The 15,818-nt window shown below is 41.0% G+C and overlaps 1 protein-coding gene across 1 annotated transcript; it reads left to right on the forward strand.

Annotated features, from left to right (window-relative positions):
* Positions 1 to 3,727: 3,727 nt before the first annotated feature.
* LOC135492769 (uncharacterized) lies at positions 3,728 to 15,215 on the forward strand. The gene is made up of 13 exons (XM_064779407.1): positions 3,728 to 3,793; positions 4,980 to 5,050; positions 5,473 to 5,613; positions 6,152 to 6,307; positions 6,681 to 6,983; positions 8,199 to 8,360; positions 9,346 to 9,513; positions 10,011 to 10,246; positions 11,555 to 11,697; positions 11,861 to 12,103; positions 12,316 to 12,487; positions 13,611 to 13,806; positions 14,509 to 15,215. Exons 2-13 carry the CDS (start codon positions 4,984 to 4,986, stop codon positions 14,664 to 14,666), a joined length of 2,145 nt encoding a protein of 714 aa, XP_064635477.1. The 5' UTR covers positions 3,728 to 3,793; positions 4,980 to 4,983; the 3' UTR covers positions 14,667 to 15,215.
* Positions 15,216 to 15,818: the final 603 nt, after the last annotated feature.

The following is a 15,818-nucleotide window of genomic DNA, read 5'->3' on the forward strand; positions in this document are numbered from 1 at the left end:
CGATGAGGGGGAAGTTGGTTTTACACCTCTGGCCAAAATACTGAACAAAAGAAAGAAAATAAAACTTCGTTTTTGAAAATTGACTATAAAATCGCATCAGAATGAGTGATTCTCTTAAGCGGGGCGCACACAGAGTAATACGGCTGAGACGTTTTTTGGGTATATCATTTCTGCATTTTGGTGCAGCCGTATTCAGACACAAAACAAAAAGTTCCTGTGTGTACTTGCATACGCCTCGCCTCCTGTTTTGGCAGTCTAAAGCAAAGTGACGTTGTTTTCATCCGGTGCGTTCTTAAGGATTAACTACAGGCACCTGGGTCGAAATTATTCAGACAAAATCTCGAAAATGCCACTGACTGAAACAGCTCGCGATGATCTTTTACTCCACCTGAGAGCAAACGTTTCCATCAATTCCTGACAAAAAATTGAGGTACCTTGTTCATCATGGCCATGTTGCCGAGTTCTGCGACGTATTCTCTCATCTTGAGTGCATCGATCACGCCTTTCTGTCATTTCCTCCATCTGGAGAAAGTCCGTGAGTGGATACGAAAATGGTTCGCAAATGAACGCATAGACTGGGCATAGTAAATGCCTATTGCATGTCGCAGCCTGAAAGTGTCAACGTAGTCCAACCGCTGAATTAAGCTGTAACCATGAAGATGCCTCTTTCATATCATGCCTGCTCATCATCCGACCCATCGATACATACAACACAAATCCAAAATGCAAAGCAAAAAGTTATCCAAAGTTACCTCATCTTGACAAATCGAACCACAACCCACATCCTATACACTCAAGGTCCAACTTGTATTACGTTTTTTGATGTAACTTAGGCCCTACTATGACTTGAGCTCTCCCCGTCAAAATAGGCCTACCTCGGACTTTGTCATTATTTTGCCATGTTCGGTAGTAGGACAGGTAAATGGAAGAATAGAGTATATTGAGTTATTTATAGGGGCGCCAAAGACCCCGAACCAACGGGCTACAAATACCCCGAACCAACGGGCTACAAATACCCCGAGGGTACCTTTTTTAGAAAAGTGTCTATGAAAAATGTACTTTTAATAATGACATCAAATGCCGCCTACAACATTCTCTATACTCAATACTGATCACCTGAACCAAGTTTCAACTGTGTCAATGTTCTGCAGATGTGGAAAATTCAGACCTGTAAAAAGTTCGATCCCAACATTTTTTGTGCATGTGTCTGATTTCTTTCCTTCTTATAGCCAAAGCTCTTACATAATTCCATGGTTACCGGAATATGAATCAAAAACATTGCCATGGGCTACAATTAGACCGGGGCTACAAATACCCCATTTTACCTTAATAAGACTTAGTATAGCGCCCTTTCCACTGAAACATAACTAATGTAATGATGTTTAAGGGGCTTATATGCCCATGTCTGTATATTTTCCATTGTGCAAGGTGATTCAAATTTTGTTCATTTCAAAACCTCCTGATTAAAGTAAAGTTAAGATAAAGTTTGAAAAAACTGCAAATAAAATAACCATTTTACTCATATGAACAATATGTATTCCTTTCTTAAGAGTTAAGAGGCAGAGATACTGGGTGAATTTTTCTGATATTTTTACAAGTCCCAAACCAAAAACATGACATAAAGAATGTTGCTTGCTAACTGATATTAAATATATATCTTTGGTATCAGTAACAAACATTGAATAAAATAGTCTTTTAGGTTCACAAATCTTCCTAATTATGAGAAACAAAATACATTTTTTGGTGCAAGAAATAAGCAAACCTGCTAATTTGTCCCTGCCAAAAACCTTATCAATGCGTGAATAAGGGTCATTGCCAGGGCAAGGTAGCATTTTGAAGAAAAAGAATCGCCAGTTCTATGTTTATAAGTAAATGGATATTTTATTTGGACCTTTTCAAACTTTTCAATGTGCTTAAGGTTTTGCCATAAGTGCCACCATTTTTGCTAGATTTTGATATTAGATGCAATTAGGAATTACGAGTTATTCAGAATGAAGTAAATTTCCATTTTTAACCTAGGAGGATGCTGTCTGAAAAACAAAGCAGAGGCTCCCAACCTTGAAATTGGCATCGACTTCGTTTGGAAAGAGTTCTATTTGCTTTAGGATTTTAAATTCTAGCCAAATTAGTGGTGCCTATGGCCAGCCCTTAATCATGAGGTTTTAAAAGGAACCAGTTTTGAACCAACCTTGCACTGCAGGCTAATGTACAGCCGTGCGCATTGGCCTACAAACTTGTACGCTACGCATATGACAAAAATCTATGGTCTTTCCAGGCATTTGATTACATTATCCTAAATTATGGTGACAGCCAGCACGGCCAGAAACAGCGATGTAAGAGCTTGGTGAAATGACATGTTATTCATATTACATGACTTTTCCATTCATCGATGGTTTGCAAAGCTTTATGCCACTTATATAGCTAACTAGGCCTACCAGAATTGTGTAAGATAGTGTAAGTTGGGGACAAAACCTCACAGCAAAGACGTAGTTTTGCCAAGGAAGAAATTGAAAAAACTGTAACTAAAATCACCATTTACTCATAAACTACTAGTAATTTTTTTCTTAAAAATACTGGCTTTCCCTAGCAATGACCCTTATTCACGCATTGATAAGGTTTTTTTTAAATTCAACCAGTATGATAAGAGTCGATTTCTATGAACCTTTTTCAAGCATTGTCTAGGAGTTCGGCCGAGCAAAAACAAGCAGGTGTGCTTATTCTGTTCATAAAAAACAACAACATGTATCTCATGATTAGGAAGATAACTTAAGGGTTGACCATACGTACCACCATTTTTGCTAGAACTTGAAGTCTAAAAGCAATTAAATCCCTTTCAAAACAAAGAGAACCCTTTTCTAGAGAACCGCCTTCTAGGTTTTAAATGGGCATTCACTTCATTTTGACGGAGTTCTAATTGATTTTGGATTTCAGGTTCTAGCCTAAATGGTAGTACCTATTCCCAACCAAAAAGCCAGTTTGATTTCTTTGTTACGGACCTCACATCTGATATCAGTTACATTCTTCTTTTTAATAATGTTTTAGGTTTTCGACTTGTAAACGTTTAAATATCACAGTGTATAGTGTTGATGCGAATAACTCAGTTTGAGAGGGAATGAAGTGTTTCTATACGAAATCTTAGAGGCTTTTTGACGTTTTCCTTTATATCACAGTGTACATTGTGACCGTGCATGAGCCTTGGCAGTCTACAGTAAACTAGGGCAGAAATCTAGAGCACAAATTTTTTCGGTCTAACAAGCTTTGCATTGCATTGTTGGGGATTCCCCTTCCAAGTTTCAACCACGTGATGGGATTATTTGCCTTGGTGTTTTACCCATTTCATCTCTCCTCAGCAATCATCAGCCTCATCAGCTGCGACCCTCGAAGGCAACGGGCTTGTTAAAATACAGTTACATAACTTACAAATTAGTAAAAACTGCGAGAGCACACCCAGGCCCGTTGGTTTTTTAGAAAACAGACTTGCCAAGTCAACTCGTAGTGCCAGACATGAAAAGCACGACTGAATACCATTTTGCCTGATTACATCAAATCATTTTGTCTGGACATCAGCACAGACTGAAATAGATTAGCAGGGATAAGCGTGCGGGGCGACTGCGATTGGTTGTTCGGAATGGATCTTGCTGTGATTGGTTGACGTATTTGCGGCTGAATTACGTCATCATAAAGGGGAAAAGTTTGTATAAAAGGCGCCGTGGACTCGGTTCTTCATCATTACGGAAATCTGTGCTCTAGCGTCTGGGCGTATACCTCATCAGACCAAGGAAGACTACTGCGGGTAAGATTTATTTATTTCGTATTTTTGCAATCAAAGGAGGTCCCATTTTGGCAATATTTTTGACAATAATAGTTTTCTCCCGTATCTTTAACCCACTTGAAGAATGTGTACAGCGCTGGCATGTTTGTAATTGATATGTATGATTCTCCAAAGCAAATTTACGCCCCAAGATGTGCTCGCATGCCTCTCATGGTCTTTGCTTCGGACCATTGGTGTGTTGAAGTGCAAAAACAATGCAAGAAAGAAATTGTAGGCATCATTCCTCCTCGGCAAAATATGAACCAATGTCGCTGCAGATTCCAAACCCTTGGCCATCTAGATTTACTTCCATGAGAAGCGGCACCTGACAAATGAGTGATTTTTGCTTTTGACCTATTACGCGTTTTTATACTATAACGTATGGTTATTTTTTGTTTTTAATGATATTTACACCCCCCCCCCTCCCCCAATCTTTGGTTTTAGGCCGGAATATGCCAGTCAAGATATAACCACTATAGTTGATGGCTTTTTTGGCAAGGACTGGGTAATAATTTTTGCGCTTGGATAAATCTCCAGTTAAGGTAAAAAATTCTAGGCAGATTTGAAGCAAATTTCAGGCACATCTGAATGTTTTCAGTATTTTTCTGCCGTCTTAAGGAAAGAATATTGCCAATCATTTATCCTCTTGCATTTGGCTTGTGCTTCAGTACCCCGATGCTCTCGAGCGGAGAGCATAGGAGGTATGTATACATTTTGGGGTGAAATATTGCTTTTTCGCACATTGGTAAGTGCAGACACTTACTCCGCTCGAAAGCGATTTTATTTGCCCAAAATGCCCATGCATGAAGTTGGAACGACATTCCCGTCCCACCGTAAAACTGTCATCATCCAGATAATTCGTGTTGGGCATGCCAGTTTTGGTTTACGGTCATCATCCAGATAATTCGTGTTGGGCATGCCAGTTTTGGTTTGTTCCATAGATTTGAAAGCATAATCGGAATTTGCAAAGGAATAAATTTCATTTAATAGCGGCATCTTTTAATTTAAGTTAATTAATCATTAATCCTGGGATCCATAGTGATTGTCGTCAAATTTTCATTGCATTTCTGTGGGTACTTTTGAAAGTGATTTATTTTTTGTTGGGTTTATTTTGGCTCCCGTTTGAATCTTGCCTCCTTTTTTGAATTTTGCATGTTTTCTGTTTCAGTGAAATGCTGTTACTGGCTGTGATCGTCTGCGCTGCCATGCTGTGTACCACCGGCGCAACTTCGGGCATCGGTGAGTCAAATGGCGGCTAGTCCAGCCGAGTCGTATGTTACTGGACAAGATTTTCCCGAATTCCTTTTGAATGGCTCTGAAAGTTCCTCGAAATTAATCCTAAAAGTAGGATAGATTTTTCCCGATAGTTCCGAATCTCAAAAAAGCGAATATTTTGCGCCTGAAAGTTGTATTTGGCCAAGCAAATATCACGTCTAATTGCCCTTAACGGTTTAGGCCTATCGACGCCCTTTAAAGAAGTCTTGTAGGGGGGGGGGTTGATGTGCCAGATGACCCTTTAATAAGACGTCGGATCATAGGAATTTGGGCATTGGTACGTGCGGAGTTTGTAGACAGTCGACAGTTTATTGGGCTATGCGTGAAGTAAGGGGCAAAAACGATGCAAGCAGCCTGTGTGTAACTAACTGTAATGGCTTTTTCAGCTGTTGACGACGCCTGTTCGACCAACGCGTTTTGCAACTATGAAGGAGACTCCCCAATGGATCACACGAAATGTGACAGCTCTGTGTGTGTATGTACGAGCTTGTATTATGGAGAGGCTGGCGATACGACCTGTGTTCAAGGCAAGTATCCAACAATGTCCAAGTATAATGTAGTCGCTGCCGATCTGATCAATCATATCGGCAATCATATCGGCAAGTAGTTTTCGGGTTTCTCTTTTTCAAATCCCAAGAAATAATGGATTTATTTGATGCATGATATGCAGACTTGATTGGTTTACACCCAAACAAAAAATCATGCTTGGAAAGGCCAATTGAATTTCGAAGACCTGATGGTCATCATGAACGATAACGGCCATTTTTTTACAATGGGCAGATCATGACATTTTGGACCGTTTTGGTCATGGTCATTGTTTCCAAACGTTGAAAAGTCGTCGGGTAGACACAGTTGTAATAAAATATACTTGGCGTGGCTTGGTAGATTTCACTTGCCTGTGGGGTGCCATGCAGGTCCAAATAAAGTACTGAAAATCGAACGATCCATTTAAATACACACGTACACAACTTTTCTGAACATGGCGATTCAGGTGTTAATTCACCTTGCCCCAAGTTTGAGTGCATGCATATAAATTATACGTCTAATGAACTTTCTTTATGGCAGCTTCACTCGGCGGTAGTTGTGCTGGCAAAACGGACGCTGCTGCGTTTTGTGCAACAAGTGACCCTGATGCAGAGTGTGCCAGCGACGTCTGTGCCTGCAGTGCCGGATTCTACGAAACTGAAAGTTTACTTGATGGAACCACGCATTGCTCTAAAAGTAAGTGAACAACTGATAATCGGAAGGTTTGAAAGGCTTTACACTGAACAATGCATATACTATTGCAGAGTTCGAAATGATCCGGCACTGTTGTACAAGTCATCGGAAACCTTTTTGTTGGGTCATGAATTGGTAGCCATTTTAACAAAACCGATATATTCAAGACGGTTTTCAAAAAAGTTAATTTGAATGCAACATGTTCTGTGTCCGACTGCCAGAAACATCTGTGTAATGCCTTTACCAACCATGTATCCGAGGCTCGAAAGTTTTAAAAATATTGATATAATACTTGAGCAATACGTAATGCCACTTCACGCGCGCACGTCTCGAGCCCTTTAACGCTCGTTTTTTCAAATAGTAATTTATTTTACAGTCGCAGTCGGAACTCCATGCGACTCCTCGGCTGGTGGTGATGCTTTCTGTCGAACGGGCCTTCCTGCAGATTCTGAATGCATCGTCATAACGCAAACATGTGAATGTCCCAGTGGAAAGACCTATGTACCGTCCCTCGATCTCTGCCATACTGAAAGTTTCCATGCCACATGCGCAACGTGCAGACAAACTGGCGGACATTGTTATGACATTGAGGATGACGATTCCCCCACTGGATGTGTCTGTCCTCCATCTAAGGATAGCAGTGGCGTGGCCCTAACTGTAGGATGTGACCTTGGCATCGGTAAGATATCATCTGTATTTCTGTATTGATTCACCTAGTACTCGAAGTAGAAAAAAGGAAAGATGAAAAAGAAGTACGCAGTTTTCGAATCGGAAGGTTTTATTTTACGTTCTGTCTGGTGCTAGTAAGCATAATCGAAGTTTCGGCAGATGTCTACCGATGATTCTAAAGGATTCGCAAGCTACCATAACTATTTAAGTCTCGGTAGTGCAATGGCAAACACCGATAATACAATGATGCAAATACTAATACAATTATGCCGTGTCAAAAGAAAATGCATAGCTTTCATGAAAATAATTCGTTCATTTGGTCTGAACCCGCAACCAAACTAGTCACTTGCTGTCACTGACAATACTGTGACGCTGCCGATCGAGGGGCTCCTGTACAAAAATAAATGTCCATAGGTTTTTGAAAAGATCGCAGATGGCATAAGATAATTGAATGCGGTTTTCAGCAGAAAATGGTATATTTGGTAATGTATCTGTTGTTGTATCTGTATTTGGGCCTAGCTAATCCGGGCTCTTCATTATGTAACTGGCAATTTTAAAAATGTTACTAACTTTTTTATTTTTGTTCTTTTTCACAATGTATGGATGAACTATGATGCAACGAAGGTTGTTTCGCTTTAATTAGAAAATTCCTCCTAAATTCCTTTATTTTGAAGACTACTTTTAGCTCGCTATAGGGGATTGTTTTTTCAGACAACATTGTATTGCTGACCATGAGGGGAGTTCTCAGTCTGGCCCCATTCATAAAAACCCTAACTTTCAACACAATTGATGGTTTAATTAGTCAGTGATTCCCAAACGAATTTCTTTTCGAAATATCTGTTACATAATGAAGGGATGGAATTGGGTGCATCCAAATACAACGGATTTATGACCAACTAAATATACCATTCTCGGCTTAAAACCGCATTCAAATATCTTATTTCTGTGATATTTTTAAGAGTCGCAACACTAGGGCTGAACGTGTAATGGAAGGCGTACCATAAACTGGCTAAATGTAATTGGCGTAGACTACATTTATCCTGTGGAGACTTATATAGCCGGCTTCGGGAGGCAGTTTCACATGCTTATTACACGTAATGTAGGCCTGTTGTACAGGAACCCTTCACCCAGTTAAAGCGTCTACACAGTAAGAAGAAATAATATTGACGGCAAGAAAACTGAACGACCTTTATTCACAGCTAGTTTTAATTACAATCTTTTTTAGCTCTGATTGGCGACTATTGCGATCCAACTGGAACACCTGCAGTGGATTGTGAATTACAAGACTCCAGTTGTCTTCACGCAGGCGCGCTAAATGGTCGCTTCACCTGTCAATGTGACCCTGGGTATCACGCCATAAGTTTATTTGGAGACGAACGGAAATGCTGTAAGTAATATTTGTACTTGATTAGTATTGTCGCGCCGAGTTGCTATATTGCCAATTCGATCAGCTTAATTCGGTTTTCATGTAGTAGCAATATCAACATGCTAAGACTGCTTTGGCAAAATGACAATGAACTATTTTGTAGGCCTGGGACAATTTCCAATGTTATATCCCCAGCGCAATAAACATGAGGTTCCAGTCTTTGCACATCCTAATGCACAAAATAACCCCTGGAAAACGTGTCCGGCCCGCGAGCTTTTTTCCCAAACCACATGATATCCATTGCAATGGTTATTCGTAGCGTTCCAAGCTCTTCTATTATATAGAGGGGCGCGCATATAATCGTTCCGGATAATCGAAGAAATTCGATTCTCATGGTACACTGTGCGTGGTAGTCTCTTTACTTAAAAGTTTACAAAAGTCCAAATGGAAATATGTTTGGGCCATGGATATGTACAATAGTTCGGGTGAAAAAACTCGTCCGACCCTATAAGGTATGGTTCTGGTAGAGGCCATCAACTGTCAATTGCCCTGAAATGGAATAAACCGACCTATTAACTTTGGAGTCATTTGAATTGTCGTGAAATTCCAGAGCTCGAAGGGTTGACTGCCGTGGTCTTTCAAGAACCATGTACAGTATCAGAAGTAAGAACACGTCCTAGAAACATTTTCCTTGGGAATTTTAGACTGATACACCGGCTTCTGCACAAAATATCTGCCAAAACTTTACAGCTAAAAGTTCTGAAAGACTGCCCACACGTGTGCATATCCTGTCGGAATTTGTATGCCTATGAAAGCATTAATATATTGCAATTCAACTAAATTGTGATAATATTGCTTTTTTTTTTTTCGGAGTCTGTTGCAGAAATTTACTTGTTTCGGTGAATGAGTGTAACATGTGTGAAGGGCTTCTCTGGTTGAATCGGCTGGTTACTTAAAATTCGTGGCACTATTTCATTTCACTTTTCATTTCGCACTTTTTTTTCAGATCGCTCAATTGCCAAAGAAACTGATCGTAACTGCATGTGGTGCCAGTCACGCGGTGGCATATGTTATGATATTGACGATGATGGCGTTCGTGATGGGTGTATGTGCCCAGCCACTAGGAGTACCTCAGATCCCAATGATCCCAGCACCGATTGTGACGTAAACCATGGTAAACGCGTTTGAACCTCATCTAGCATTGTGCTACACCCGTGACCTACTAGATTTTCACTAAGAAATCTTTTTCCTGTTAATTTCTTTTTGGAATCGGCCATTTAGTAATATACTGGAGCCTTTTACATCAATGGTTGTGATCTACACTTTCATTGAACTTGAGCACTTAATCGTGGGTGCCATTAAGGCTTTACCTGTCCGATATGTCGACAACAGCGATGCTTACATTGAAATGTTTATTGAACCACGCTTGATTTAAGATAGAAGAACCAAGTCACTTTCTTATTCTAAAGACACTCTATTCGGAGGAAGTGACGCGAGGTCATGAAGCGTTTCAATGGTTACGTGAAAGAAAACTTTTTTTCAAGACTACCCCAAAAAAGGTGCATTGCTTGGACTTATCTACTTGACACATTACCACGTGCTTTCCGTCACCACGTGCTTTCCGTCGTTAACTGGTGAGCCTTAGTACACACTTGGAATTTTTTGTTTCAGTGACCGTTTCTTGTACTGCAAGTAGAATGGACATATGCTACACTCCCCACGACACTACTCGCCTCCCCGGCATGGCAACCAAACTAACCAATGGGGATGCGTACGTTTACATCGAACGCCACCTTGGAGAAGATCCTTGTCGATTTGAATACGATGGAAGTAGTGACTGGTGTGTGAGCCTCGACCTTGCTTCCGACCAGACTGATGCTTGTGATACCCGTGTTACCTTTCCAACGGTAGGAAAATGCTGCAAAGCAATAGGATTTTACCAGTGTTTAATCCGATTGCTTTAAGCTCTATATCGATTTGCAGTGGTAAATATACATCTGGTAGTGTACGGGTGTAGATACAAATGGAATATACTCCAGACTTGCAATTTCAGGAACGTCTTGGATCGGCAACCTAAGCCCATGTAGATATTATGCTCATTGTCGTTGTGCAGCACGATTGAAAAATTTTGAAGAGCATAATAGGTTGGCGGCACCAATTTGTTTATGCCATTTGCCTTCATGCAAAGATTTCAGAATGGCAGGCCCAATTGGATTTCACTTCGTCGAAGAGACTTTTTTGAGGATTCGTTACCAACCTAGACCTAGACATAAAAGTATCGCCAAATCGATCGATAAAAGTCTTAGTGGTTGGGTAACAAGTGATCAGTTTATTCCCAATGCTAATCATTGTAAACTTTCCTAAGACGGACAAAATTTAGCCAATTGTAACAGGCCAGGGTCCCTTCTGGTCCACTTACAAAAGACCCCCAACTGAAATAAATAGTAATAAATCCCAGTGTCGTAAGTTAGCCTCATTAAAACAAGTTGATCGGTAAAACAAGTTGATCGGGAAAAGTCGCGTTTCTCTTTCACGTTAAAAGACCCAACTCCCGGGTGAACTGTTCAGGAGAAGCTTTTTGTAATTCGGAGGTTATTCATGCTCGTCCGTTTACAGCACTTGTAATGACCTTCACATAATCATGAAATCAAAGATACCATTCCAATATAAACATTTGTAATTTTAATACAAACTGCCACGTAACTGGCTAAGATGTGGCATGTTTTACGAACAGGTAATTAGTAGAGCTGGGGGCCTTAACGTGCATCTGCATAAAAGGGCCGATTTTTGAGAAAATGGCGGACGATCTTGTAAATGCCAGCTTTGCGATGTACACAAATGTGCGGTATTGCAACAGACTGCAGTTCTTTGACAAAAAAGAATATGTGTTGGAAGAAATTGACGTTAGGATTTGAAAAAAAAATGATTATTGATAAAAAATGGTTAATAAGGGGAGTAGTTTTTGTAGTTGACGCACACCCGGTCTGGTATCTGGTCATTCTTTTTTACGCTACTTTACCCGAGAGTTCCTCGAGCCTGGTGCGTGAGCGTGCGGGCTCAATTCATACTGGGCATGCGCTTCAATACGGGAGATCCGTCGCTTAACAAAGCGCGGCGCGTGAAATCGAACACGCTATTAATTCCCTTCTGTAAAACTGCTCTTACGAATACGTGTCGATACCTGTTGATCACTTCAAGCTTCTTTTATATTGCAGAATCGCCACATCAGTTACAACAACTGGATGGTCCTCCAAACTACTGCCATCGGAAGGAGTATGTCGGATGAGAGCGTCCATCTTTACTGTCAATACGACATTATCTCGCATGTGTTCACCGAAACCGGAACGGAAGTTGTCGGGTGAGTAATCTAACGTTAAATTCTACCGGCATAGAGGCCATATATTAGAGAATCCTGCAATATAACTGCGAAATGCCGAAGTTTGTTTCTCCCGTGATGCCTGTGTACAGGCAGCAAGACTCGTCGCTCTGCAAACGTTACAATGACCTTCTGTCCTTTTCAGGTTTGCCTCTATGGCGTCCGAGGGAGATGAAGTGCACCCTGTCTTAACAATGGATGTTCATGATGAATTCGGCCGGGACGCAACCGTGCAGGGCATCAGACAAGGCCAGCCAACAATGCTCATCATAGAGATGACTGAAGACAAGAGCGTGTACCACTCCATCAGGCCAGAAGTTTGCATTGCCTCAAACCGACCAGAATTGTCCAACCCGGCTACATCGTCCATTCTGCTGCTTTATGAAGGGTATGCATCTTGTTTGGATAAATTCTAAATGTGTGACTGAAGGACCCAGTTGATACCTTTTACCACATTACCTGTTACACCTTCGCAAGTTGTGTGACATTACGAGTTTTGAAACGTGGTGGACGTTCCAGCACTGTTGAATTCGATACATGGGTAAAACCTAACATACCAACTACAGAAAAAAGATTGTTCAGGAAACTCTTCTCTTTCAGTTGCCCAGTCGTGGACTCCTACCTTAACGCGAAGAACACGTTCTATCCCGATCCAGCTGATGCAGAGGTATCTAGAACTGGTTACTTCCCAATGCTTCAATTCGAGGATACGCAATTTGTGTTCTTTCACTGTGCCGTCGAGGTTTGCAGGAATGACGAAGATTGTGACCCGGTAAGTTGTTTTGCTCGTCTTGGTTAGTTTCGGCTTCCATGACCTTTTTCGTCTCCAGTTGCATTCTCATTATAGTCTGGGATGCGAAACGCAAAACTTGTACGTATACTTATATTGTCGAATACGTCATCAAATGTGGGACTGGTTTTTTCCCGTCATAAATTGTACATAAGTCGAATCTTCCAGCCTCGATTAAAATGCCGCGAAGACTTTGGCTGTTGACTCACGACTGAGAAAACCTGTTTTGTGGTTTCTTTTCTGCATCGAATCAACCCATGTGGTTTCTTTTCTGCATCGAATCAACCCATGACAGGATTGAATTAATCATGTCGTCATTGATCATCATCGATCAGCACAGTCGATTACATTATCGGGTTTCTAAACGTGGATACCTACACATACAACGCAACTAGATTTTTAGGCAAACGACAAACTGCCACCAAAAACAAGCTTTTCTTTTGTATATTCCGCTCGGATTTCAAAATCATAGTCGCTGTTCAGATCGGTGAAACTGGAGTACGTGCATGACGGATGTTTACATTGCGAAGGTGTATTGTATGGTGGGCATTGGACCGTGAAATGCTAGTGTTGCTCTTGTAGAAACAGTGACACGTAATGGCCAGCTAGACGGGTCGGATGTCCGACATACCAAGTCGGCCCCAGATTTTGGAGGTGACACGGCCTGTGGCGTAGGGGTGTTACAAGGGGCTGAGGTAGCCGTTTTGAACTGCTAAACAATTGGTGCCCGGATGGAGAGGTTGGTCATCAACGTAGACGGCCTTTTTCCAAAATAGCACGCGTTTGTATGGCTAGCTGTAATTGGTCGCAAGGCACTGGAATAGATTTGCCCTCCGAAAACCAACGGCAATTGCACTTGCCATTATGCGCATACGGGAGCCCTGGCAAGTAACATACGTTGGTGCGGCGATTATTTTTGAAGATTTATGACTCCCTGGAATGTGGATCAAGGGTCGCTGTTGTAAATTTAGCAATTGCCTTGATGATAATAAGCTGTAATTTAAATCTACCAATCGACTGTGCATTGGTAATGTGTGTCGTGATGTTTCACGTCTGATATAGAACCGAGTGAAAGCTTTTATTTTTTTGAAATAATGCATTGCAGGTTGACTGTTCCGGTGGTGTTGAGAGAAGGAAAAGAGCCATTGCATCATTGGAAGGCGACACTATCCTGCAGCGTGAAGTCCGGGAACTGCAATCTGGGTCGACTAGATTGGAAGCTCTTTACACTGGACCTGTACAGATTATTGCAGATTCGAACTCCAGAGGAAGTCTTTCCGTGAGAACTGATAAATCTGACTGTAAGTACAGAAATCATTGCGGGTTGTGCAGTCGGTCCGACAATCATTTAAACACCAGACGACCGCTTACTTTACAGTGCTATGGTAAAACTACACTGGAGCAGTTTGCACCTGTATTGGAGCCGAGCGGATCAGATGGTTATTCCACATTCAAACTTCTCCCTGGAACGCTTTTGAATGTGTTTTTTTACTCAAGTTAATCCTTTTCGAAAGACGCTCAGTTTTCGGTTTCTGTTCGCTGACCAATTCCAGGAACAAAAAATACCTTCATTCCACAATCGGGAGACCGACAATCTTGCCAGTGCTTATTGCGGTATCCATTCCACATAATATGAAAGAATGCAAGGGATACAATGCTTATCAATTTTGATTTCATCCTGCAAAGTCGCCTTCCTGGATGTTGAGTGGTATTGGGGGATGTTATTGCCAAAATGTAGAAATGATACTAAACTATACCCGATACGACGCATAACCTTTCGTGAAGGAAATTGACATTGGCGCGACAGGAATTTATTTATTAAACTTCGTTCACAACTTCCTAATATATTTTCATCGGGTTCAATGTGTTTTCCTTCTACCCAATGTGGTCAAAATTGCCTTAAACTGATCTTCCATGATCAATTATTTCGCGGGTGTTTTTTAATCTTGATGGCTGCTCAATTTTCGTATTCACTTTGGTACATGTTCCATTTTCTATTCCAGCTGCCCTTCCTCGCAAATATCTTCTTCTGATCAGCATTGGCGGAGGAGCCATGATTCTCGTGATAGCTGTTGCCGCTGCAATTTTAGTCACGATGCGATCACGCAGGCGGAGAGCCCCAAGGAATGCAATATCAGTCCAGTGCCAGGAAACCATGTAAAGTTCGTTCTTGCTCTTGACATTTCTAGTTCAAAGTCGACGCCTACCGCATTGCAATATGACTGCGTAGAATGCCCCATCATCCTTTGAAAAAAATCGTGTCGTCAATTTTTTTTGGTCTTTGCTTATGCAAGGCAAGAAAATTCAGATATCTCTAATCTAAGATCGAGGACGATGTTTACTTAAAGATTTATAATTTTGTTAAAAGGTTGTTTGCTCGGATTCACCATGTTATAAAACTACCCATCTAACATGTTTTTAATGACGTTGACAGTTAAGTTTACACTTGTGTACCGTTGATATGTGTAATTACATGTTAAAAGTTGTGTTTAGTTTAGTTCTGTTAATGGTTCTGTGACTTGTCAATTGGGCCAAAAAACCAATTGATCCCGCCACAGTTCAGATTCGCATTTAGTTCTGTTAATTTGTAATGTGTTGTATGTGTGTTATACCGATTTCATGTATTTTTAACGGTTTTTGAACACTTCTGATTATTCCGGTGTTTTACGACACTTAATCTTTGCTGGTTAAATAAAAGCTACGAAACCGATCATCGTATTCGGATTTTTGTATGTCTAGTTTACTGCTGGATACGGATACAATGCTTGTGATTACTAGTTCCGAATCTACAATTCGGAGAACAATTGCAACCAAATCGAAAGTGACTAGCGGAGCAGCGGCAGAACATAGACAATGGAAAACCACTAATTTTCCCAGCCTTGCATGTGCGGACTTGGGTAGAAATCCATTTCGAACAGTCGTGCCAGAGAGAACAGTCGTGCCAGAGAAAAAAATAATCTACAAATATTCAGGCAATCCGACGAAGGGCTGATGCCTCGACAAAATCTAGGACTTGAAATTTTCAAGGGCGTCGATTAGAGTTGAAAAGGATAATTGATTGCGGTTTTCAGCAGAGAATGGTATATCTAGTTGGTCGTATATCATTTGTACTTAGGCCCAGCTCATCCGGACTCTTCATTATGTAACAAGCAATTCATTGATTAAAGTTTAATCGATATTCACAAGATATTCACAATGTATTCACAATGTAAGGTAACATGTGGTAGCCCCTTTTCACCGATAACTTTGTTTCCGCAAGAAATTTCCAGGCAGATTCACTAAAAGCCGACCTGCATCTTGTAGTGGCACCTCT

This window comes from Lineus longissimus, chromosome 8 (assembly GCF_910592395.1).
Source record: "Lineus longissimus chromosome 8, tnLinLong1.2, whole genome shotgun sequence".
NCBI classification, from domain to species: domain Eukaryota; kingdom Metazoa; phylum Nemertea; class Pilidiophora; order Heteronemertea; family Lineidae; genus Lineus; species Lineus longissimus.